We start from the raw sequence: 23,817 nt of genomic DNA on the forward strand, positions 1-23,817 counted from the left end.
GATCCATTCGCCTCCCTTGCTCCGATCGGAAAACACCTTGTGGATGATGTTCGCGTAGTAAAATCAAAAGTCTTTTGTCTTATTATTCTGTGAAATATTGATATCTAAGTGGTTACCTTTGGAATGAAACGATAGAATTACGAGAAAATATTACCGGCTCTTGTTGTACACTCATAGCGGAAACAGATTCACTTTCTAATATTGTTCGTGCTTTTTATGTCTTATTTTTGGTAAAAAATGAAGAGTTATCATACTTGTTTACTTTGTTACTCCGGCTTGAGTAAAGACGCAAAATGTGGCCCATAGATCATCTCATGCTCTTTCGCACTGCGACGCGAGATAAATTTGTAAAAGCGACGCCATGTTCCACGAAGGAACCCACAGAGATGTGATCAAATGAGTAAAAGGAAAAAAAGAATTCGAATTCGACATCTAGAATGGTAAGGGAACTTTCATCTAATTTACATAATTCGGGGTGGCGGCTTGAATATGGTATTTTACTAGTTTTATCATCCGCTGCTTACGCAGCCATCGATTTTTCTGAGCCAATGACCAATTCTTAGGAGAAAGTCTCCGTCCAATTTATAGTGATACGTTTCTTCAAAGGGTCATAGAGAGGATCAGAAAGATAGTTTATCTTCTAGTATATAGCTTCGCCCTCCCATATCACACTGCTAGTTGATAGCTGGAATCCATCAACCGTTCCCGTCTCAAATGACTTGAATCTCGAATCAACGGATGCAAAGAGTTGTTCCCAGTCATTTGGATAGCGAGCTCTAGCATTTTGAATACCTTTCATGTAAAGATCATCAGCCCTAAGATGAGTCAATCACCGGATTTCTTTTCGCCATCGAGATCGGCTAGACTCACCTCTGTCTCCTCACTTGGTACGGCGATAACGTACAAGGAGCCGGGAGAAGCCTATCACAAACCAATAGATTCGAGCCTTTCTTCAAAGCCGGAATCAAGTTGCTAAGAACATTGGCTGCGTATTTGTCTGACCAATCGTGCAAGACATTACAAATGAGATATACATCCGCACCTTTCAGAGGCTGCTCTTGAAAGAAGTCATGCGCCATGAAACTTAATCTTTCCTGCAGATCATCGGGTACCGCTGTATCTCTAACGACTTCAAGTTGATCCTGAACGATACACTTGACTTGAGGAAGGAAACGAGATAGGTCGATACCAACCGTTCCCTTGGCACCGCCAACATCTACCACAAGTCCCTTTGCTGCACCGCCCCACGAATGACTTTTCAACACCCGTTGCACACTTTCACTTGGCCTAGATTTCAAGAAAGTCATCGCTTTTCCCATATGCTGTGAGCATCTAGTACCATGAGATATGTATTGCATCATAGGAACATCAGGACCATTAACGATAGCATATCCCGTATCATAAGACTCCTGTGATCCAGGCCACTTTATCATCGCATCGACGAGCCGGACTGAGGCCGGTAACATCTCTTCACTAACGAACCCAATGAAATCTCCCACAGGAGGAATATCAGCAAGCGCCTTGAAGCGGCAATATGCGCAACAACAATAGGCAAAGGTTCGTGAAAGATATAGAATGTCATTGCATGCCTTGGCAATCTCGGCGACTGTAGAAGTACTAGTAGTGAGGAAGGGTTTGGCACGCGAACAAGGATGTAAGTCATTGTTTATTAAAGAACATGCGATCGAAAATGAAATATCGGAACTGAAGGATAGTACTGTTTACATTCCAAATCTTTGAAGGGCAGTGACACTGACTCAAGAATTAGGCTGCGGAAGAACAAAGAAATATTAGCATTCGGCACTTTCGTATGAATTAATTAGTCTCCTCGTAGTATATCTTCACATTTAATATGACTATGTGTTTCGAATCACCAACATCAGGACAATTCTGCGTGTGAGAGGTAATTTGGGATGTTAAATGATTGGAAATTTATCACCCCTGCATGCATGCAGTGATATCCCGACGTGGGAAACGATTCCCATCTCATCAATGTATGCGAACCTCTTTTTCATGGGGGTAATCTTTAGTGGCAAAGCAAGAGATCGCGGAACTGTCAGCGCAACTCCAGATAATAATCTTCAATCGACAGTGTGCAAGAATCCATCACTTCGTCAAGAGTGGAGGACTCTGAGTATACCCCAACGACAGGATTATATCTCGGCAGTTCAATGTCTTCAATCTCGCCCATCGATACTTGGCCTTAATCACACATTGCACGACGAGTTCACGTGGGTTCATAGGAGTTTGGGAAATTTTAGTATGGTAAACTCAACCAAGACACAGATTCAAACCGCTTACACAGAAACTCGGCTAAAAAGGAGCCACATTGCCTATCCCGTGGGTTTCTGTACGGAGATGTTCTCAAGAAGAGGTTCGGAGCGAGGGTGCACCCAGACGCACTGGAAGCCATTTTGCAGGAGGCCGATTACGAAGCTTTCAATTTAAAATTGGAGGCATGGCCGCGTGATGCTGTTCCCCATGGCGTGAATGGGGACTTTTCCAGAGAAACAACGCCAAATGGTAAGATTCTAGTGTTGAAAATGATATTGTTTGTTGTGCATCCTAACGTTGCGCCCAGATCCCTTATTTTCCCTACACCATGCATCACTAGATCGAGTCTGATGGCAAGAACAGCAAAGAGACCCCGAGCGCAGGTTATGGCAGTACGGTAGTAGCCACCCTCAGGAGTCTCTAGTATATTCATTAGATGATGTGTTTCATTTCAAAGAATTTTCGCCTGACCGAACTGTTTCGGAACTCATGAGCACGGAATCAGACCTATTCTGTTACACATACTAGCTAATTATGAATTGATCAATCATCAAATTTGAATCTATTTAGCATCCCAATCCTTGATAAGATAACCTGCCACAAGAAAAGAATTGTAAATGGACATGTATAGCATAATGCATACCAATAACGGCAACAATCCAAAACCTATCTGTATGAATAACGATACAAAACCGCTACTTATGCCCTCCCAAAATTTGTATGGGTTGACATACTGGTCTCAAATTGATATACATACAAATGTCTTTAATCATAATTCGGTATTTATTAACCTGACTTTACGGCGTTGTTGAGATTCAAACGCCCCCAAGGATTGGCTGAAATCATATAGTTTGATGAGCCAAAGAATTCATTCATCGTGAGCACTGAGCAAATGGGCGTAAAAGTGTTCGAGGTACTCATCGAGCGAAGTCAAAAGAAGAGGGGGCTTCGCGCAATTAGCCCGATTTCTCCTCGGAAAACGCAGGATATGATTACTTGGTATTATTACTGATAAGTAAGACCATCATATGAACCAAGCACTGCACGGAAATTGGGTCGTTTTGTGGACCTATTTTTGAGAGCGGATAAATAGCAAACAAGCGACAACGCATTTGATAGCATGCAGGTCATTGATCGAGTCTCCGTATCCAGATTACAGCCTCGAACTACGTCGGATTAGATTCAGGTCCCACGAACCGCAGGGAAAGTAAACAAAAACTTGTACTCCAAATTTGATTCATCCAAGGCATAAGAGTCACGCTGAGGACTCGTTACCATCTACTTGAGAGCAGCGAGCTGTCTATTTCGATCCCCCGACCAAGATATTCAATTCAATAGCTAGTGCTGTCTACGATAATCTTCACTTGAGAGCCCAATTAGACCGAACAGCTTTGTATGGGTTTCTAAAGTAGTGCTGAAGGACGCTCTAATAGGTCTCGATCTGCTCTGTACATTTGCGTCGATTGACTGGGAGCTCACTTCGGTCTTTACCAGAAACCCTTCAAGTAAATTGTGTGCACCGACAAATGAGTACTTGGGATGAAAAGCAGAATAGGAAGATAAGAAGACTTGATGATACCCGCTGATGGTCAGATAGCAAGTATTAGATGTATATCTTGAAACGACTCTCACAGCTCTTCCAAAGACGTCAGTCGAAACCAAGAGCATACTTGGGCATTGTGGAAGCTGCACCATGATAGCTGCATCTAGTGAAAACACACCACGAATCTTCCGTGATGCAAAACGTTGAAGCTGGAGACTGTAAATGTACTTGTCATTTCGGGAAAGTCCACTGGAACCTCCTCGAGAACTTCTGTGCCCTTTAAAAGAGAAGCGCACCAAGCGGCCGCAATCCATCCTCGTCCCCCGCATCCCCATAATAATTTCCATGTCTAACTTATGAACTTTCCTCCCCTTGAATCCTCAATTCGCATTCACAGTTCACAATTCGCAATCCCCAATTCTCCCTTCTCCCCCAATCGCACAACTATATATATACAAATCAACCATGGGCAAAAACAAAAGACTCAAGTCCTCCTCCAAAAAAATCAAAGGAGGCCGCGGACCCGGAAAACCCAAGCCCAGCGGAATCAGCAAACCCAGCTCCAAGACCCAAAAACCCTCCTCTGGCATGCCCACGAAAAAACACAAACAAACACACCATAATATCCCTATAATCCCATTTTCCCCTCGCGATTCCATCCTGCTAATTGGCGATGGGGATCTCTCATTTGCGCGCTCCTTGATCGCCCATCACGAAGTAAAGAAATTAACTGCTACGGTCTTCGAATCTTCCCTGCAGATACTACAGGAGAAATATCCGCAAGTGGGAGAAAACATAAAGGAGATTGAAGAGGGAGGAGGAATTGTAAAATATGGGGTTGATGCGACGAAGATGCGGGCGTGGACGACTGCGAAAGGAGGGAGGGGAGATGGCGTTATGGATCGGATTTTTTTTAATTTTCCGCATGTGGGTGGGAAGAGTACGGATGTGAATCGCCAGGTTAGATATAATCAAGGTTCGTTTTTCTCTTCTTTGTCCCTTCCCCTATTCATGTATTAAGAGGAAAATGGCTTCCACTTTTATAAAACATACTAACACACTCTTCAGAGCTCCTCACATCTTTTCTAGCCCGCGCAATCCCCTCTCTCTCTCCTACCAAAGGCTCTTCTATAATTATCACTCTCTTTGAAGGCGAACCCTACACATTGTGGAATATACGCGATTTAGGTCGACATGCGGGATTGGAAGTGGAGCGGAGTTTTAAGTTTCAGGCGTCAGCGTATCCGGGGTATAAACATGCGCGGACGTTGGGGGTTGTGAAGGGGGGAGGAGGCTGGAAGGGAGAGGAGAGGAGTAGTAGAAGTTTTGTTTTTGTGAGAAAGGGGGAGGGGGTGAAACAGGGGGTTGGGAAGAAGAAGAAAGAGGAGAGTAGTGATGATGAGAGTGAGGTGGAGGGAGAAGGCGAAGATGAGGATATGAATGAAGATTTTGAGGCGGATGATGGGGAGTTTGAGCAGAGGAGGGGTGAAAGGGATGACGATAGTGGATCGGATGATGGTCAAGATGAGGAGGATGAATTTAATGGTGTTAGCGGGGACGAAGATGAACCTCTAAACCAAGATTGGACCGAGACGAGATGAAACAGCACCAACAACCTGAGGGAAGAATAAGTCCAGGCGACAACCAAAAGATCATGAAAAGACAATACTCTTTCATCCGATCGGCGAAAACATTGTTATTCATTATGCTTAGTTGGCTATTTGCCATACTATGAGATATCATCTATTTGTACATTTACCCTGAAACTCCTCCGATATAACGCCATTTCCGCCAGATCTTGAAGTCGTCGAATTTTTCTCGCATTTGCCGGAATCTAGAGTTCAATTACATCCAGAGGAAATGATACTTGTTGTGCCATCACTGGGCCATTCATGAGAATCTCTCCACCGGATTTCAGCAACCCTTCACCAAGAGTACCTTCAGGATGCAAAGCATACATTGGTGCTTCCATTGTATCTCCATCAAACAAGACCATATTTTGAATCGGTTGTTGTCGGTGACCAAGCACGTTAATAACATCTTGTGCAAGTTGACCACCAAGGACGGCTGTAACAGGAGCTATTTCGCTACCAAGATTTTGAAGGAAACTTCGTAGGACTTCTGAACGTAAAGTTTCAACAGGAAGCCCCAAAGCTGTATGCTTTTTATGGGCTAAGACGGTAAAGAGTTGAAGATCTTCTTTGGTTGAAGGCAATCGGCCATTCTGAAGTTGAACAAACTCCCATAATGCTCGTAGGCATGTTAGAACTGGAGTAACTGCCTTTAAACGACGTCTGCTTTTGAGATATTCAGCAGGTAATGTTGCAGCATCACTAGCCAAAAACCAAGTCGAATAAAACTCCCTCTTTGTAACAACCTCCATGGATTTTCCATTTTCTTTCTTCGTCTTGACATCAATGACACTGCGGGTTCGTGTTTCCGGTTGTAGAAGCGTAGGTCTGTTACTTTGTTCTCTCTCCACCACATAATCATGTTGAATCAAATCCGAGAAAATAAAGCCATAGAATCCATGGACCCCCGCCGCATAGAAAGGTTTGTGATTCAATCTCGTAGCCGTATTAATGATGTTCAAACTCTCGGGGTCCAGATCCGTCGCAATCACAATATCAAAACCCCCAAAATATTGTGGTCCTTTGCTTCTGATGTCATCTTTATCCACAATCACATTTACTCTCGGATTCAATTTTCGTATCTGAGGAGCAGCGGCTTCAGCACGGTTGGTCCCAATATCAGCTTCGGAGATGAAAAATTGAGCACCTAGGTCGGCGGGGATGACGATAGAGTGATCGCAGATGGTCAGGGAATGGATGCCGGCCAAGACGAGATTCTTGGCTATTTCGTTGGAGAGGGCTTTCATGGTTATGAGGAGGATGTTGGCCGAACGGATTTTCTCTTGGGCTTGAACGCCCCAGAGTCGGATTTGACGATCGTAGAGAGCGATTTCATCTTTGGGGGAATGGGTGTTAGCTCTTTGATTTTTGCTGCTTGTTGCTTGTTGCTTCGTGTGGTGGGAGGGGAAGAGAAGACTTACCGGCGCTGATACCTGCTGAAGTCATGATGGGCACGACGTTAGGATTTGGCACTTCCATTGAAGGGAGGTCCATCTTTGAGGATTGTAGAATTGTAAGGAGAGACGATGGTTGTTGGTTGTAGGTTGTAGGTTGTAGGTTGTAGAATTGGACGGCGAGAGAAGCAGTGGATGTGAACCTGTAAATTCTAGAACTTGATTTCGTCGATCAAGGGAAATCTTGTGGTTTGGTTTGGTGATAAGTAACCTTAAAGCTTAAATCTTTTGCTATCTTAGCGTGAGTTCTTGGATTGTGAGGCTGAGATTGTGCCTTGTCTTGTGGTTGATTCATTTATGAAGATATACTGTTTGATATTGAAGGCGGCGATAACGTCTGGAGATTCGACGATGCAGATTTTCCCTCATTCCTATCCCGATGCTGATTGATATTCACTTTGCCATACGCACATAGCTCAGCTCACCTGGCTCCCCGGTTCTTTGTCCAGCAGCTTTCCTATCTAATCTTCTATAGTCCTAGTTCTGGACAATCCGAATCAACCCCATAAAGCCCTGGTGGCCCCATAGGAAATCTTCCATGATCACTCACCACTCATCGCCCATCGCCCATCGCTCATCGCTCATCACCCATTCTTTACCTCACTCCCATCGTGCATCGTACATATCTCACGCCTCACTCCTTACAACTCACGCCTCACTCCTTACACCTCACACCTCACACCTCACACCTAATCCTTCACTTGCCCCACGCTTCACTCAATTCACACTTCACTCAATTCACACTTCACTCAATTCACACTTCACTCACCACGTCCATACTCCAAGGCTTCAACAAACCACATCCTCTCATCACAACACCATCACCCAAACCACCCAATCGATCAACCATTCAAATACCCACCCAGTACACTCACCCGCCTCCCTACACACGCACATACACATATAAATACATTTAACCCCAGCGATCCATAATCTTCTTATTAAGGAAACATCTTATACGAATAGCATCTCTCCCCACATCCTTTCCCAATCCACTCAAGAGCCTTCACATCCATTCTCTCTCCGCATTCGCCATTCGATCGGCTTACAAAGATTCAATCCAATCCAATCCAACCCAATCCAATCCTATTCTCAATGTCCAGGCGACTCTTTTCAATGGTACATTCATATTCTTAATATTCGACGTATGATCTATCCCACTAATTTATTTGACTAAAGTCGGGGAACTTTGACGATCCACCGACTCATTCATCTACAGATTCTCCCACCGAAACAGCAGAAAGATTAGTGCAAGAAATTCTAGAGCGCGGCCCTAATTCGAACAATACAATAAGTCCATCGGGTGAACTTTACAGGGCAATAGGTCGGTATACTGAAGCACGAAGAGCAGAAGCCGAAGACATAAGAAATATGTCATCATCGGAGCGCAGGGCAGAGAGACAACACAGATTAGGAGGAAGACGCCCAACATTAAATCATTCATCGAGTCGGGAGGAACATGATGAAAATGAAAGGGAAAGAGATGTAAATTCACGAAGAGCCGAAGTGACAAGAAGACGAGATTCAACCAGACCTATCCCTCCTTTACTTGGTCGTCGAAGACCTCGCCTCTTACAATCTGATCGATACATGGAACCACAACGTGCTTCAGTTGAAGGCGGCCTTTTTAGCTCATTATCCGAGGATGTAAGACAGTTAGAAGCCGCAAGTTTGAACCTTCGAACTTTATTAGCGACCCCTATAGGTTCTAGGTTACCTTCACCAGATCATGTCAACGAGGGAGAGTTTGGTCGTAGAACCAAGAGAAGAAAGTTGGATCAAGATAATAAAGCAGAATTGTGGCAGGGTTTCAAATATGGTCAATATGGTCAAGTTGAGCCTGGTACTTTACAAATGGAGATTGTTAGTTGCGATGGAGGACTCTTCCAAAGCTGCCCAGAAGGAGAATATGGTTCAGATAATGTTCTAAAAGATGACAATACCGTTTACTGTACTAAAAGTAATCGTTGTAATATTGTCTTGAAACATCAAGGCGAAACTACATTTTCTCTTTCAGAAATAGTCATCAAGGCACCTCATAAAGGATACACAGCCCCGTTAGTATTCTATTACCTGTTCTTAATGCCGCGCCATACTAATTAATCATCAGAGTTCAAGAAGGTATGGTATTTGTTTCCGGAACATCGAACGATCTCCTTACTCGTACTGCGCAATATCAAATTCAATATTCCTCACCATCTCGAGAAAGGCCACCAGTTTCAATAATGTCTATTCGTCATAATGATGATGGTACTAGAAGTATGACAACTGCTCAAGCTCGTGCTGGACGTCTTGTTCAATTGGGTGCTCAAGATCCTGAATGCGATTTAAATACTCCATATATTCCACCAACAGCCCAGATTCCATCCGATTTTACCAATATTACATCGCCATATCAAGTCACTATGGAATGTAGTAGTGATTATTCTGATAATGAAGATCAACCTCGAAGAAATCGCCGAGCAGCTTATAGAATGAGAGTATCAAGAGATATTCCAGATGATCTTCGTCTCCCGGATGAAAGTAGTGATGATGAAGATGAATTTCCTCCAGCAGGTTACAGACTTTCAGATGATGGTTCTCATTACTATTACGATGCATCATATTCTGCAACAATCCCAAGGAATAGACCACGATTGGAAAGGAGGGAAACAGCTAGTAACATTACATTAGCAGAAGCTGCGGAAGCATCTCAAATCGCAACGCAAGAAGCAGTCGCAGCTGTAGGAGGGGAACTTATGGTTCCTCATGCGAAATTTTTTATTGAGAGAGATAAGAGTAAGTGTACTATCAAGTTTAGTACACCAATTAGTGGGAAATATATTCTTTTGAAGTTGTGGAGTCCAGATGGGAGGGATAATGGGAATATTGATATTCAGAGTGTGGTGGTGAAGGGATTTGCAGGACCGAGAATGTTCCCAAAAGTGGATTTGATGTAGGGGCTGGAGTCAAAGGTTTTGGTTCGTAATGGATGGAATAGAGGTTATGATGAATGAGAAATGGAATCAAGGTTTAGAATTCTAATTATGGTTAGGATTTGGAGAGACGGTATTGGGTATATGCATGGATGATGGTACATATATGGTCTGGGAAATTAGGTGGTCGGAGGGAGGGAGGATAGAGGGTTGTATATTTAGTGCAATTACATGCTGGCTCATATATATTACATGTATCGAAGCAATGTATGTGGTTTTGGATCTGAGCCGTAGATGTATGGAAGTGGATTTTTTTATCTATTGGATATATGGACTTTGGGGTACTTTGAATGTGAATGTGAATGTGTATAGAAGGAGATAGACATAGGAGGGGCAGGGGGTTGGAGAATGGAAAGGGGTGGTGGAGGAAAGAGGATGGGTTGTTTGTTGGATTGGGAGAAGTAGTGGAAATGCGGTTGTGAAAGTAGCAGTCGTAGAATTTATTCACATCTAAGAGATACCTCCTCCTCCTCCTCAAGGGTATAAAGATCCACTTCGCTACAGAAATACATGTAAATTCTATCATTAAAGTTACAATTCCCTATTCAGAGTAATACCTCTATAATTCAATCTATTGCGGTGTCAACAGAAGCGATTCATGGATATCGGCGAGTGCTTGGCTTGGCTTGGCTTGGCTTGGCTTTGATTAGGTAGGTAGGTCATTGTCAATCGATGCGTTTAATTCTCAATTTCTCATTTCGAGTGCGGGTCAATGAATTGGAGGGCGGTGCTGGCTCTGGCCCTTGGCCATTGGCCCCTGGGTGCGGTGTATTTGTGTAGGTGGTGTTGGGTTGGTTGTTGGCATGCCTGGGTGTGGAGATGGAAGGTTCTTTGGGCTTTTTAGTTGGCGTGTGAGTTGGAGTGTGAGTTTGAGTGTGAGCTCGAGTGGAATCGAGGTCTAATTAGACGTTAACTTCTCCTTGGCGGATGGAGCTCTAGGTTGGGGATTCGCGGGTGTGATGATGGGGATTTGACAGTGGGGGTTTGATGATGGGAAAGGGAAAGGGAAATTATGCAATGGCGGTAAATTTCATTGTGTGGTGATGATACGTAGGTGAATGATGTTGAGCGTTTTATTTTTATTTTGTTGTGGAGAGCGGGGGGGGGGGGGGGGGGGTTGAGATGAAAATGGTAATGAAAATTGGGATAATGGGGGGTTGTGAAGTAGAAATGGATATGCAGGGTAAGTATATCATTCGCACATAAGAAACGACGAAATATTCGCGTAGAAGCTTTAATGATTCTTTCGGGGGAAGAAAAGAATGTTTGTAGATGAGTCTCGAGAAAAATAAATTAAGGTGGTGGGCTTTTGAGATTGTCCATCGATCGGAAGGTGGAGTTGTAAGAGAGAGATTATTATTCACTCTCTCTTTGCTTATCACTTGGGCTTTCAGACCGCTCACTGTGGGGTCTGTATGTAAAGCTGAATATTGTGGTTTGAATTTCTGAGTGAGATCTTTGATATCGTATTAGTATTGCTCTAAGGTTGAGGATTTGAATCGGGTGGTTTGTACACTATTATCAGAAAAAATTGATAGAGGATATCTTCAGAAGCAATATTGTTTAGATTTGATGATATAATTCTGTGGCGATGATAGGTGTTTTGCCGATAACAAAAAAAATAAATGGCATTAGGAGAAAAGTTCCGAAATATAATTAGATAGCTCGAGAGCTTCACTCCATGAAATAGAACTGGAAAGAGGGGTTGATGGATATGTAGTTGGAATTAGCATAAGCTTGTAAAAGGGGATGTGAGTTCATAGACTGAATAACCAGACAATTTCTAGTCATCTTTTTTAAAATTTTCAGGAAGAATGAAGTGGTGTCTACATACCTGGGAATTGAGGAACGTAGATAATTATCTTGACAAAGCAAAGCAGTAAGGTGTGTAAGTGAATATCAAATAAGACGCAAAAAATACTGAATAGATGATGAAGGAAGTGAAGATCATAGATAAGAAAGTAAAGTAAATCCAATCAATCCTATCTTCACATACCCCTCCTCAATGTCACGCTCGCTAATTTCATACTCGCTAATTCCGCTCTCGCTAAACTTTGTTTTTGGGTGTATAATTGCAAGATTCTCCAGTTTTGACAACGGCAACGAACTATGGATGTGAGAAAATGGACACGATGTGACTCGAGGATAAGCAAAAACTCTTTGAGGCTATGGAAATAAGAGGATTGCGTAATTTTTGAATTTCGATTAAAAAGACAAGGGGAGTGGAGAATTAGGAGAGACAGATTATCAAGCCTCGGAGACAGCTAGGAGACAGGTTTCCACATCCAAGTTGCTATTTTCTCATTTAACTCGTTTTTTGAAGATTGAAAATAGGATTTTTAGTTATTTATAGATTGACGTATGAGCAGATGAAAGGTCCGTTAAGCTTCAGCACCTAAACTTAGAACCTTTGTGGTCAACACTTACTCTGAAGTTCACTACTGTCTTATCACTTCATTTCCTTTTTGCTACTCTCTTACAACTTCCATGTGAGCTTTCCTTCGCCCAAGTATTTCCTTTTCATAATCATTGCGCTAGATACTTAATTTGAGGGGCAGATGGAGAAATATACAATGTTATTTCCTAGATTCAGCCTCGCTAAAAGGACCACTAGAAATTTCTATTAATGAATTAGAAGCTTCATTAACATTTTAATTTCTTAACTCAAGACTCGATACTCGAGAGGCGAGGCGCTTCTGCAAGCGCAAGAACCGAGATCTTTTTGGAACCAGGGTCTTGGGATCAGGGGAGAAAGGGAAATGTTATAGCATCGCACTGGACGGTTTGGATAGATTGTTCCGAAGGGGGATATGAGAGGTATGCATTGCAGCAGATTCATCAGTTCTGCGGCGGATCGGTGTAAATACATTTGACTGGATGTTGTGAAAAGATACATGACTTTATGTTTCAGTTAATGGTTGTAACATTTGATTTGGAGTACATGTGGAAGCGAAAAATATGAAATCAAGAATTGATATGATAAACAGGGGAACAAATGATAGACGGCAATAGCACAAGAAGCCATGAAATCTTGCAGAATCGAGCATGGGATATCAATTTGTGAAAGAATAAACATGAAAATTTAGACGCTTAGCCGTCGCTGAAGGATAATGTCAATATCTGCTAAATCTGAGCTTCCACTATGGAAAACTTCTAAGACTTTTTGCGTGTTAAATACTAGGTTTGCTACCATTTCAGTCAAACTGGAAGATAATTGGAATATCCTCTCCCTTCTTTCAATCAAGAAGCCCGTATAACTTAGGAAGACGATGTGTTTCCTTCAAGCAACCATTGCAAGAAACGGTCACGAATTCACTTGTTTAGGCTGTAGAAAATTTACATGAAGTAATGATGATAAATCGATACATCGGGCAAATTCTCCTGGTTCAAATTGAGGGAATCTAACTATCTCCGACGCAATTCAAGATAAAAAATCGCCTAAAATCTCACAATACTGGTGATGAAATCATTGAGGAGGAAGGTCGAAGGGAAACAACGGGAAACAACAATATTTGAGGTTTCGGAGACATCAACAAAACTTTGAACATTTAGTGACGATTAAATGGGAAGTTTAACGACAAAAACTACCTAGAACACTTTGGAAGAATCACCTTAGCTAGGTTTCGCGTGTTGAATGAGACGAATGATAATCAACATGTGAAAGAGGAATATTCAGAAGTCTGATGAAAGCCGAAAGGACCTTAAGTCGAATGTTCTTTTCCAATTTGATGTGTGTAGTTTGAATAATTGGGTGTATTTGAACATTTATATCATCAGAAACCCAGCAAACTGAACAACACTGTGGCCCACAGCTCTACCTAAAAGGAAATAAGTGACGCTCATTTACACATTCACATGAAGTCCGCAACATATGGTAAGATTATATTCATTAATATTTTACCCGGTTTCATCGAAACGACTCATTTTACGATTCGAGGACCACGGAAACATATAAGAAGAAACGGATACGTAGAGAAAATTCACTCTTCAAATGATGAAAAAAGCTACTATTACGACCATTTAGGACTAGAATACTCCATCAGTCTGATAAAAAAGTTCTGACTCTTCGCTGAGCCAGGCTTGTTCGTAGTGGGGAAAGTGATTTCTATAACATGGACCGAAAACTATTGTCAAATACGAATTTCTCGTGTCGTTTGAGCTAGCTTTATGTTATCGCTCTAAATAGTATGGACAGAATATTCCGAGATGATATCTCAAGACAAGAATCTCCGCTTAATAGGACGACATCTGAGCTTTTTGGTGTCTATAATCTCTGATCAGAAGTCGGAAAAAGTGAAGTTGGCAAGTTGCTTAGAAATTCAGATATCAGTGTGAAACAATTTCCTAACGTTTCCAAGTCTCTATAACCCATTCAGCCATTCACTTCTTTGAGTGGATTAGCCACGTCACAAGCTTGACAGTGCTCCAAACACCAACCAATTTAATTATTTGAATTTTTTTTTTCCTGCTTCAAGATTAGCCGTTAAAGCCCTGTAGAAGATTACAACCTCTAGAAGAGGGGTAATCTGGCCGAATTCAGCTAAAATGAAAGGTCAGTGAATAAAGGGGATCCTATCTCCATGAAGTGTGCACATAGATCGCAATTGTTCTTTTTAAATTCGATATGCTCAGAACTTATTAAGACTTGCGGGGAATTCTGACAAATATTTGAAATTGTGTATGAATCGTCAATAGTATTCGTTGTGGAAAAGAGGTCGCCATTTCTCAAACCTGGTGCCGCAAAACATCCTGTATCGGAGTGTAAATGTGGCAGGAATGACAGTCAGAACTTTATTATTAAAACCCTGATTACAATACTGGTGCTAATGGAAGACTCATGTTGTCATTACCTCGCAAAATATTGCTTGCATCAGAGCATCCAACAAGTGCCAAGTGTCAGAAATAGCGTACATACCGTCCTTTTACTTCTGGAAAATCTACACAGATTGGTGCAGTACCATGCCCACAACATTCAACTACGCCATTTCATCTGGAACTTTGCATTTGAAACTGGTTGCAATATCAAAGAACAAACTGCAAGTCTTTGAATAATCCGACGTTGACAAAGTATCAAGAACTTTCCGGTACAGGTACAAGCGGAAATTAACATAAAAGCATCTCCCTTCCAATTGAACAAAGCCCCATCAACAGAAGAGAAAGAAGAAAATAAATCAATCATTATATAATAAAATGCGAAGTACCCGAATATTCCCAAACTTCAGTCTCCCATCAGGATCAATCCATTTTCATCTTGCACACTAGAGGTTTACAACCCTCATCACGACATACCCACATGACTCTACCACAGCTTCATGGTCGCAGTACTAAATGGCAAGGTCAACCGTCATCCAGATATTCAAAAAATTGCATATTCACCCTTCATCTTCCCTCAAATTAACCAATCACCTATCACATCCCAACGCCTCCCAACTTCACATACCAGCCCCAGAGCTCGAAGAAGTCATTTCAACGACAAATCAAGCCCCATATCTCACTAAGCCATGCCGTGTGCGGTAACATCACATCCAACACATAAGAACACGGGACGTCCATCGACTCATCTTCCTTTCTTTCAAGTATCCAAGCCCAGCTTGTCATTTACTGGCTGCCTCACCAGAAGGCTTACATTCTCACCCCATGATCTTCCAATCATCCTGAAGAAAAGTCAGTTTGGACATAGGTATCGAGAAAAGTGATGTTCATTACACATCATCTTTACCTGATCATCCACTCGGATCCCTATTCGCTGATTCCAGCCAGTAGGTACTTTTTCATACATATATCAGCGGGAAGCAGCATTACCATTAGTTCCCGTAGCTCAACATCAAGGATAATGCCTGAAGGCCACGATATACTTCACAAAGTCAGCAAGTACCACTCGTAACTCCAAGTACCGTGAATCCACCCATCCACCCGTCATCAACCACCAAGTCCAAGTCCAAGCGCAAGCCCAGCCCAAGCCGCATCATACCACCCACAAGACTCATCTCACCATTCACAAGCTACTCCCCATTCTCCTTACAATCTCGTCCCAACCCCATTTACCTCCCCGAAAAGCCATCTCTCCAAGACCATCCCAATCGACCCACCCACCCTACGAAACTCCACTCCACACATTTCCACACCAATAAACTCCCCGGCCAAACTCCCCGGCCCTAACCACTCTCTCCACTTAAAAAAATCCGCCCTGTAACTACTGCAAGCCATTTCTTCTCGTCTCCAAAGATTCAGATATCGATTTGCAACAAAACCTCCTCTTCCACCAATCCCGCCCAAAATGCTGTATATTTCAGCCCGCCAAGCATCCGTCAAACTTCAATAAGTATGTGCCACGCGAAGAAATCTCTCTATTAATACATATTAAATTATCCTCTCCACATCACGGGGACTTCTTCGTAATATTCCTACTATAGAATGATTCATGTATTGATTTCCCTTTCTACCATTGGATAAAGCGTACAAATATCGAGTTTCAATATTATAGGCAATACGCCATCTCATCCCGCGCTTCCGGGATGTAATTAGGCAAAAAGAGTGCACGCGCTTGCGAGACTCCAAATTTCCAATGCAATATAAATGCGTTGGCGATGGTTACACATGACAACAAGCGAAGTCACTAGTCTGAGTAAACATCGTATTCGCTTCTTGAATACAAATTTGATATATGATACCCTATACAAAGTGGAGAATTTATCCTTCCACCACTTTTTTCTCGATTTCCCAATCCTCCCACGTTGGTCTATCATAACCGTTTGGACGGCTAGCTCTTTCGAATCCTACTCGTAATCCTTCAATCGAGACGGGACTTCTGCACCATTTGATTTCCTCGCCGAATCCTTTGCTGAATGTCTTTTGCATATTTTTCTCGTCGAATAATTCTGGGTGTGCTCTCTTCATACTTTTTAATGCTCTCCCACCAACTTCATCAACACTATCCGCATGTCTTAGATCAAAGAAATGATCATCATGATCTTTTCTAACCTTTTCTTTAACATCATCCCCATATAGTCCCAATCCCAATAGGAACACATCATATTGACAAAGACTAGTTGTTCCTCTCCAACTTCCTCCTTCCTTAGCTCTTCGGAATAATCCCACCAAGGCAGCAATGGCACCCATACATCCAGTTCCATAATCAGACATGGGAAAGGGAGGAACAACGGGTTCATTAAGACCCATGAACTCTCCTTGAGCCCAGGCTACTCCAGTTACACAATCTGCGATTTGTTGCCATCCAGGTCTACCAGCCCATTCTCCTTGATAACCAAAACAATCTTCGGAAACATATACAATTCCTTTACCCCTTCCAGAAATCAATTTTACAATATTTTCTGGGCCATAGCCTAGTCGTTCTAAAGCTCCAGGTCTATATCCATCGAGAATAACATCGGCAGATTTAAGTAGTTCCTCAAACGTGGCACGACCAGCTGGCGTTTTAAGATCGATATCTGCGGTATGTTTACCCGTATTTCCATCGACTTGGAAAAAGGGAACATCAGATAAATTTGGAGATGTAACTTTAATGACTTGGGCGCCATACTCAGCGAGTGTTCGGCCCATAGCAGGACCTGCAATGATACGACACAATTCTAAAACTCGAATTCCGGATAACACCTGGGGCTTGGAATTTGGTGTTGCGGGAGCCACTTTTGGGAATGGAGTTGGTGGGGAATCATCTTGAAGTCTATCGAGTTGCCATGGAGGTAAGTTGAGAAGTGTTTGGCCCTGAATGATGGATTAGTAAAATATAACAGAGTAGGATGAATATTCTTACATGGCTCGTCTTTTTAAAATCTTCCCATTTCAATGCTGTTACACCAGCTTGATTTATCTTAGCATTCATGACCTCCAATTCTGCAGCTGTGTATTGTTTGACGTGCTTCTCAATAACATTAATACATTCCCGATACTCTGTTAGATCTGGTCGATATGCTTCCAATCCAATCATGTTCAATGTTTTTCCAGCTTCCAATGATCCATGGATATGGAAGTATTCTCCTGGATTCTTAGTCTCATACAGGTTTGCTGAAAGTCTGCGGTACAAAATAGCTTGTGCTTTGAGCAAATCCGTGTCTACAAAATGTGTCAATAATTATTCCTAAACCATATTTAAGGAAAATACCTTTTAGTTTCGATTTAACATCAGGATGTTGTTTATTCATTCCAGCGATTGTAGCAATATAGGTGGAGAATAAGAAAGTAGCAGTTTGCTCAAGATTGATTTCGATTTTTCTTTTCTGTTCTCCATAACGAAGATCCGCAATAGCAGCTACAACGCTTGCCTCGACCGATTTTAATGCAACTGTAGCTTCGGTTTCTTTGAAAGGACATGGGAAATATATCTGAGTTCCATCGGTTGCAGTTGTATAAGTGACTTTTTCTAGATGTTTTAATACTTCCGAGGGAAGTTCACTGCTGACCAATTGTTGTAGAGTTCGAGTAGCTTCTTGAGAACCATTGATTACGGAATATGGTGTTGATCCAGGATGATCAGCTGATGTGTTCTTGATAGAACCCTCCATGGTGATATAAAGCTTTTTTGAAAACCTGTATGATATACGAGATTCCCAAAATCAAAAACCGGAATGATATCTCGTTCAGTATTGCAAGTCGATTGATGTTATATATACTTCGTCTAAGGATAGAGGGGCAATTCAGTTCCGCGGTATGCCCCGCTCTTATTCCGTGTACCTGACTAAACATTACCAATGGTATTACCTAGAGTTCTCCGTGGTCTTGAATCGTGCGATGTATTCATGGTTCTCCAGATTTATTTACCTGCGAATCATAGATTTCGATCAGTGTTAAGAATGGTTGCGGCCCGAGATGTTTCCATAGCGAAGTTCCGACGATGAAGGGGTAACATCCGATATGCTTGCGGATATGAACCCCATTGATATAATTCAACGAAACTTTTTTTATCAGATGTAAGAGTAACAATGAATTGTACTGAGACTGTATAATTCAGTTCAGAGACGAATTCCAAAAGATATTTGGAAAATCCATACGACCCTCGAACGGTTAGAGTATCGGGGGGATAAGAATCTTGTTTCACTCTTCCGAGGTTGCTTTTCCGCAACACCCCGATGAGCCACAGTCACCAGCCACATTTAGATCTTAGTCTCCCGAGCAGAGCTTCGTGAACATACTTTGATGCTTATTAGACGGAGCAATTCGACTATTATAAGTATATAGAACCTAAATCTAGACCGAAGCATGTTAGCCTTCTAGTCGCATTTGTATGGGAAACATAAGAACTGAAAAATATTAGTATTTGTCTAACACATGTCTAGTATTGAATGATACAAGGAGAAGAAGGAATATGTGATTGATGTCAAAATAGTATTGGGAGATGAGTGGGAATGATAATAATAATAATAAATATCTATATAGAATGTAAAGATTTCAACTCTTGCGCGATGAATGTTAGAAGAAGCTGGCTAAAATACAACTCTCTCACTCATCTTCTCACCGAAAGACAGAAAAGAACCTCCATCAAATATCACCTCATTTTCGCATCGATCAAAAATGGAAAGTCCAATGACTACTACAAAACCCCTTCTCTCCATGACCATATCCCCTCTTAATCTAATACCCCACCCCATAACTCCCACATCTTCCCTCACCTCCTACCCCCTCATTAACAATATAACAATCCGCCTTTTGTTGCACACATTTCACCAAGGCACTTGCATACGTATCGCCCCCCTCACCACCTCCATATCCACAACCCTGAGCATAAGTACCCACACAACTTTCGTATTGCGCGTCGCAAGCATCTTGACATCCTTGTCCACAATCCGGTCTTTGGTAACTCGGACTATTTTCTGAAGTTTTGGCCGTATAAAGCTTGAATGGATGTCCTGAGTTATAATCTGGTTGTAGATTGTTGCATGTATAGCATGGAATTGGGATTGATCCGACAGGAGAATAGGAACTGTATCCTTGGGATGGATTATTAGGTTGAGCACAGATATTGTTGCATGTGGGAAGAGGAGTGATTGAAGTGGTAGATGTAGGTTTGGATGTTGAGGTTTGAATAGTGGTGGGACAGGTGTAGATACTTGTTTTCACACTGATCACCGGGGGTGTATAGCCTGCGGGAGGATGCTTGGATTTACATCCGTTATTAGAACAAGAAGATCCAGGACAATAGCTTCCACAATAAGATTCAACTTCCTGACACCAAGTAGAAAATTGTAAACACTGGAGAGATCCAGAGAATCCAGCGGACAAAAGACAGGAAGTCAATTGTACAGCACAAGTATTTGCAGCAGCCAAACAAGAACTTTGATCGGCGAAGGGAGGGAGGGGACTAGAACACCAGTTTCCAACTTTATATTCGCAGGTTGAAGTTGGAGTTGTGACAATAGTGGTAGTGCAAATTGTAGCGCTAGTTTTTGGTGTAGTCGGAGAGGCACTAGTGGATGGTTGCGTGGATGATATGGAGCTCGAGGGTGAAATCGGAGTTGTCGAGGATGTTGAAGCAGCTGAAGATACCGAGGATGAAGAATATGTCGTTGTCGAAGATTGAGGAATATTGGAAGGCGAAGAAAACGAAGAAATAGTGGAGGAAATCGTAGAGGAAGAGAATATCGCAGACGTTGGTCCTGCTGTCGAGGAAGGTGATGATGATGGAGGAGTAGAAGGGATTGATGACTATAACACAGAATATTCAGTGCATGCATCTCAAAGAAACCATTTCATTGTAAAATGAGTATTCAAAGCAGTATTAGATAACGGAAAGAACTCTAAACATGAACATGAGACTGCTTCTTCATTTTAAAAAGATAGCCAGATGTGAAAAAGTGCGAAATTTAAATTCAGATTGAACTTACCGATGATAATAGCGGAGTAGATGAAGGAGGTAAAATCGAGGAAGAAGATGCGGGAGCCGATGAGTATGTCGTTGGTTGCGATGAGTAATATGGCAGAGAAACAGGTACGGAAGACGAGGATGGAGCAGCTGATAAAACGGAAGACTGGATGTTTCAGAGTCAGTACCGTTCTATTTACCAAGAAATCGCAGAAAAAATGATAATTCAGAGCTTTATAGGAAACAAAGGGACTTTATAGACTGAACTTTAAAGAGAAGTATGGGATATCTGATATTAGAGAATTTAAAGTATCAAACTGATTATTCTTACCGATGAGGAGGCTGGCAACGAAGAAGAAGCCGACGAGGAAGAAGCAGATGATGCCGGGGAGGAAGAAGAGGCTGGAGAAGAATAGGAAGAAGCTGAGGCAGATGAATACGACGACGAAGCGGAATTCGAGGGAGTTGATGAAGAAGAAGGCGAAGAAACCGACGTCGACGAAGATGATGGAGCGGCTGATGAAACCGATGACTACAAATTTCAGAAGTCAGTATCTATTTACCAGGAATTTCATGTGTGAGAATAACAGCAGGAATGAATTAAGAGTTAATGTGGTCATGTGATATAATATTTCAAAAAGATATTATCGTGTATGTTAGACTTACTGATGAGGATGCTGGTGCAGATGAAGCCGGCGAGGAAGAGGGAGAGCCTGGAGCCAATGAATAGGTAGACGAAGATGCCGGAGTGGAAGAATAAGGAGGCGGCGTGTAAGGTGGAGGTGTATATGGTGGAGGCGTATATGGCGGTGGAGAATAATATGTTGTGGAAGCTGCTGCAGATGAGCTAGTACTACTCGATGAAGAAGAAGGATAACTCGAGCTGGATGAACTCAAAGTTGAACTAATGGTTGTTCCAGTCGATGAGGATACTGGAGCAGAAGCAGAAGTCGAAGTAGATGGAGAAGATGAACCGGTCGAAGATGATGCTGGGCCACCTGGATTACCATTGCAAGGGCTTTCTGACAACAAATCCTCCGCAACGTAGAGATATAAATTTGCTGCACCGCCGCATAACTCGGTGGTATTACCATTACAAGTCATTTGACAATTTGACTCATCGACTTTTGCGGTTCCATTACCAAGTACAACACCACAATAACATTCTTTTGAATATTCAACTCCAGCAAAAGCATAACCTCCTTCTTTGCATGCATGAAGACAAGCTTCGATTGTTAACTTGGCGTCGGGGATTTGATCTTGTCTCCATGCAAGAGTGCGACCATTAGGCCCAAGATCAGAATAACATCCCATTGGTGTGTAATCAGAAATGGTGGTATTATCGACGGTTGGGAATGTGGTATCTTGGTAAACAGAGATAATATCATTTCCACCGCACGATTCAGTGTTATTTCCAGTACATGGAAAAGAACAATTTGATTCTGATGTTTGTGGGCCACCAACAGAGGCACCGCAAAAGCATTGACCATAGCTGTGAATAGGTCAGTCATCGTTCGGGGTCTTCAAGTAGCAAAAGATAGCCATCTGCCATTGGTAGGTTTCGAAGTATTACGCCTGTACTTACTATTCCAATCCAGCATATTTGTATCCATTACCTACATTAGATTAGTTATCATTCGATAGAAGTTGAATTTCAAGACTTTACCTTTACAGAAATCAATACAAATTTCAACGGTCATGTTTTGACTATTGAGATCGGTCCTGAATAATAAAGCACTTGGGGAGCTTGGATCTATGAAACAACCTGCGTAAACAAAGTCCGTGGTATTTGTACATGTAGGAAGTTCTGGTGCCCATCTTTCGGCTAGTAAAGGACCAGCATTAGTGCCTAGAAGGAGTGTCGCTATTGCCGTTGCAATCGAGAGCGAGGTGAAGCTCAACATCTCGGATGACGATGAGGCTAGCAAAATCAAAATACTGGCGAGCAATATGTGTCAAAAGAAAATTGGGATTGCTGGAACCACTTTTGAAATGAAGAAGAATAGACTTTGGGGATGGGCTGAGACAATATATACCTTTTTCGCACTTAGAAACGATGGTAATGAAGGTACAGTCTTCACAGAGACAAACATGGTGTTCATTTGTGCCAGCGACCAAAATAACTACGCAAAATTATCCATGTAGTCATTCCTAGTATTAAACACAACATTATTTGTAGATAAAATCGCGTGGCGCATGCATGGTAACTGTACAATCTTTCATGTTGTGAGCTATAGATAGTATGAAAACGAAGAGGTCTAGGCAAGAAGACAATAGCTGACTATCGAATTCCGACGAATTTACACTTGCTCGGCTTTTCAGCAAGCCGAAAAGATTGCAGATACATTTCCAAGCTACATTATGTATATCTATCTCGGTGAAATTATCGTGGATTATCACGAGTGGAAGATTTTGACAGCTTTGAGGCGCAGAGGCGTGATAAAGTTTTTTCCCCCGAAATCACTTTTAAAACATGCTGAGCATATTACTGATTCTTGACTCATCGGAGGAATTATCTATCATCATAATGTGTTCAGTCAGACTAACGGTTCATGTCTGCTTGAAATAGAAATAAAAAAGCCTTGAGGGTGTGATTGCTCCTTTCTTGTGAGCCCTGATATCAACCAAAACATGAAAGTAACATTATCTTTCCGAATCAATAGACCTTGTCCCCTTTCATCCCTTTTTAAGGTTACTAGATGCAATATAGTCAGGAACGCTAACATCAGATGTCCGACTTGAGATGAAAACCTTGTCGTGCATGTAACGTTATGGTATCTAAACCTCCCTAGGTACCTCAAGTTTTCCACTTGGAACTATTGAAATGAAGCAAGCTTTTGCGTATCTTTGTGCTGCTGACATGAAAAATAGTGGAAATTGGTAAATTTCGTCCTTTCATATGTATGCTACCGTGAACACAGCAAAATGCGAGTTCAATATGAAATGACAAGTACATCTCCAATTGAGGGGTAAGCAATACCAATTGAAAGGATTTTTACATTATACTCTTCAAATAGAGAAATGACTACTTCGCCTGAAGAGGCTGAATTTATTCCCTAAGTCGTAAGCTGCAAAAATATCCGTATAACTTCGTTGAACCATGCATGAAATCTTCTCCACACGC

General features: G+C 42.0%; 6 protein-coding genes across 6 annotated transcripts; 2 read left to right on the forward strand and 4 right to left on the reverse strand.

Annotated features, from left to right (window-relative positions):
• Nucleotides 1-315: 315 nt before the first annotated feature.
• Nucleotides 316-1,499, reverse strand: BCIN_10g00910 (hypothetical protein). Its single transcript, XM_001555729.2, has 2 exons — nucleotides 871-1,499; nucleotides 316-815 (listed from the first exon to the last, which is right to left on the reverse strand). The coding sequence occupies exons 1-2, from the start codon at nucleotides 1,464-1,466 to the stop codon at nucleotides 641-643; spliced, it is 771 nt and encodes a 256-aa protein (XP_001555779.2). The 5' UTR covers nucleotides 1,467-1,499; the 3' UTR covers nucleotides 316-640.
• A 1,852-nt stretch (nucleotides 1,500-3,351) lies between these two features.
• Nucleotides 3,352-5,510, forward strand: Bcbmt5. The gene is made up of 2 exons (XM_001555726.2): nucleotides 3,352-4,793; nucleotides 4,886-5,510. Exons 1-2 carry the CDS (start codon nucleotides 4,283-4,285, stop codon nucleotides 5,416-5,418), a joined length of 1,044 nt encoding a protein of 347 aa, XP_001555776.1. The 5' UTR covers nucleotides 3,352-4,282; the 3' UTR covers nucleotides 5,419-5,510.
• Nucleotides 5,473-7,426, reverse strand: Bcaos1. Its single transcript, XM_024695423.1, has 2 exons — nucleotides 6,870-7,426; nucleotides 5,473-6,784 (listed from the first exon to the last, which is right to left on the reverse strand). The coding sequence occupies exons 1-2, from the start codon at nucleotides 6,940-6,942 to the stop codon at nucleotides 5,652-5,654; spliced, it is 1,206 nt and encodes a 401-aa protein (XP_024551217.1). The 5' UTR covers nucleotides 6,943-7,426; the 3' UTR covers nucleotides 5,473-5,651.
• A 34-nt stretch (nucleotides 7,427-7,460) lies between these two features.
• Nucleotides 7,461-10,354, forward strand: BCIN_10g00940 (hypothetical protein). The gene is made up of 3 exons (XM_024695424.1): nucleotides 7,461-8,021; nucleotides 8,082-8,959; nucleotides 9,013-10,354. Exons 1-3 carry the CDS (start codon nucleotides 7,998-8,000, stop codon nucleotides 9,839-9,841), a joined length of 1,731 nt encoding a protein of 576 aa, XP_024551218.1. The 5' UTR covers nucleotides 7,461-7,997; the 3' UTR covers nucleotides 9,842-10,354.
• Nucleotides 10,355-16,065: 5,711 nt separating this feature from the next.
• BCIN_10g00950 (hypothetical protein) lies at nucleotides 16,066-18,908 on the reverse strand. The gene is made up of 3 exons (XM_001555721.2): nucleotides 18,000-18,908; nucleotides 17,652-17,950; nucleotides 16,066-17,602 (listed from the first exon to the last, which is right to left on the reverse strand). Exons 1-3 carry the CDS (start codon nucleotides 18,397-18,399, stop codon nucleotides 16,568-16,570), a joined length of 1,734 nt encoding a protein of 577 aa, XP_001555771.1. The 5' UTR covers nucleotides 18,400-18,908; the 3' UTR covers nucleotides 16,066-16,567.
• Nucleotides 18,909-19,206: 298 nt separating this feature from the next.
• Nucleotides 19,207-22,925, reverse strand: BCIN_10g00960 (hypothetical protein). Its single transcript, XM_024695425.1, has 6 exons — nucleotides 22,360-22,925; nucleotides 22,279-22,309; nucleotides 21,360-22,185; nucleotides 21,025-21,225; nucleotides 20,716-20,859; nucleotides 19,207-20,536 (listed from the first exon to the last, which is right to left on the reverse strand). The coding sequence occupies exons 1-6, from the start codon at nucleotides 22,595-22,597 to the stop codon at nucleotides 19,466-19,468; spliced, it is 2,511 nt and encodes an 836-aa protein (XP_024551219.1). The 5' UTR covers nucleotides 22,598-22,925; the 3' UTR covers nucleotides 19,207-19,465.
• Nucleotides 22,926-23,817: the final 892 nt, after the last annotated feature.

Source organism: Botrytis cinerea, chromosome 10, assembly GCF_000143535.2.
Source record: "Botrytis cinerea B05.10 chromosome 10, complete sequence".
Lineage (NCBI taxonomy): Eukaryota > Fungi > Ascomycota > Leotiomycetes > Helotiales > Sclerotiniaceae > Botrytis > Botrytis cinerea.

Bases quoted from the DNA above. Each gene is read 5' to 3' on its own strand.
- BCIN_10g00910 (XM_001555729.2), bottom strand. From the start codon at position 1,466: ATGTTACCGGCCTCAGTCCGGCTCGTCGATGCGATGATAAAGTGGCCT. The intron at 816-870 runs GTGAGTCTAGCC...GACTCATCTTAG, and splicing joins TACCAAGTGAGGAGACAGAG to GGCTGATGATCTTTACATGA.
- Bcbmt5 (XM_001555726.2), top strand. From the start codon at position 4,283: ATGGGCAAAAACAAAAGACTCAAGTCCTCCTCCAAAAAAATCAAAGGA. The intron at 4,794-4,885 runs GTTCGTTTTTCT...CACACTCTTCAG, and splicing joins CCAGGTTAGATATAATCAAG to AGCTCCTCACATCTTTTCTA.
- Bcaos1 (XM_024695423.1), bottom strand. From the start codon at position 6,942: ATGGACCTCCCTTCAATGGAAGTGCCAAATCCTAACGTCGTGCCCATC. The intron at 6,785-6,869 runs GTAAGTCTTCTC...ATTCCCCCAAAG, and splicing joins TTCAGCAGGTATCAGCGCCG to ATGAAATCGCTCTCTACGAT.
- BCIN_10g00940 (XM_024695424.1), top strand. From the start codon at position 7,998: ATGTCCAGGCGACTCTTTTCAATG. The intron at 8,022-8,081 runs GTACATTCATAT...ATTTGACTAAAG, and splicing joins CCAGGCGACTCTTTTCAATG to TCGGGGAACTTTGACGATCC. The intron at 8,960-9,012 runs GTTAGTATTCTA...ATTAATCATCAG, and splicing joins CATAAAGGATACACAGCCCC to AGTTCAAGAAGGTATGGTAT.
- BCIN_10g00950 (XM_001555721.2), bottom strand. From the start codon at position 18,399: ATGGAGGGTTCTATCAAGAACACATCAGCTGATCATCCTGGATCAACA. The intron at 17,951-17,999 runs GTATTTTCCTTA...CACATTTTGTAG, and splicing joins TGTTAAATCGAAACTAAAAG to ACACGGATTTGCTCAAAGCA. The intron at 17,603-17,651 runs GTAAGAATATTC...TCCATCATTCAG, and splicing joins ATTTTAAAAAGACGAGCCAT to GGCCAAACACTTCTCAACTT.
- BCIN_10g00960 (XM_024695425.1), bottom strand. From the start codon at position 22,597: ATGTTGAGCTTCACCTCGCTCTCGATTGCAACGGCAATAGCGACACTC. The intron at 21,226-21,359 runs GTAAGTCTAACA...TGAAATTTGTAG, and splicing joins CTGCACCAGCATCCTCATCA to TCATCGGTTTCATCAGCCGC. The intron at 20,860-21,024 runs GTAAGAATAATC...TGAAACATCCAG, and splicing joins CGTTGCCAGCCTCCTCATCG to TCTTCCGTTTTATCAGCTGC.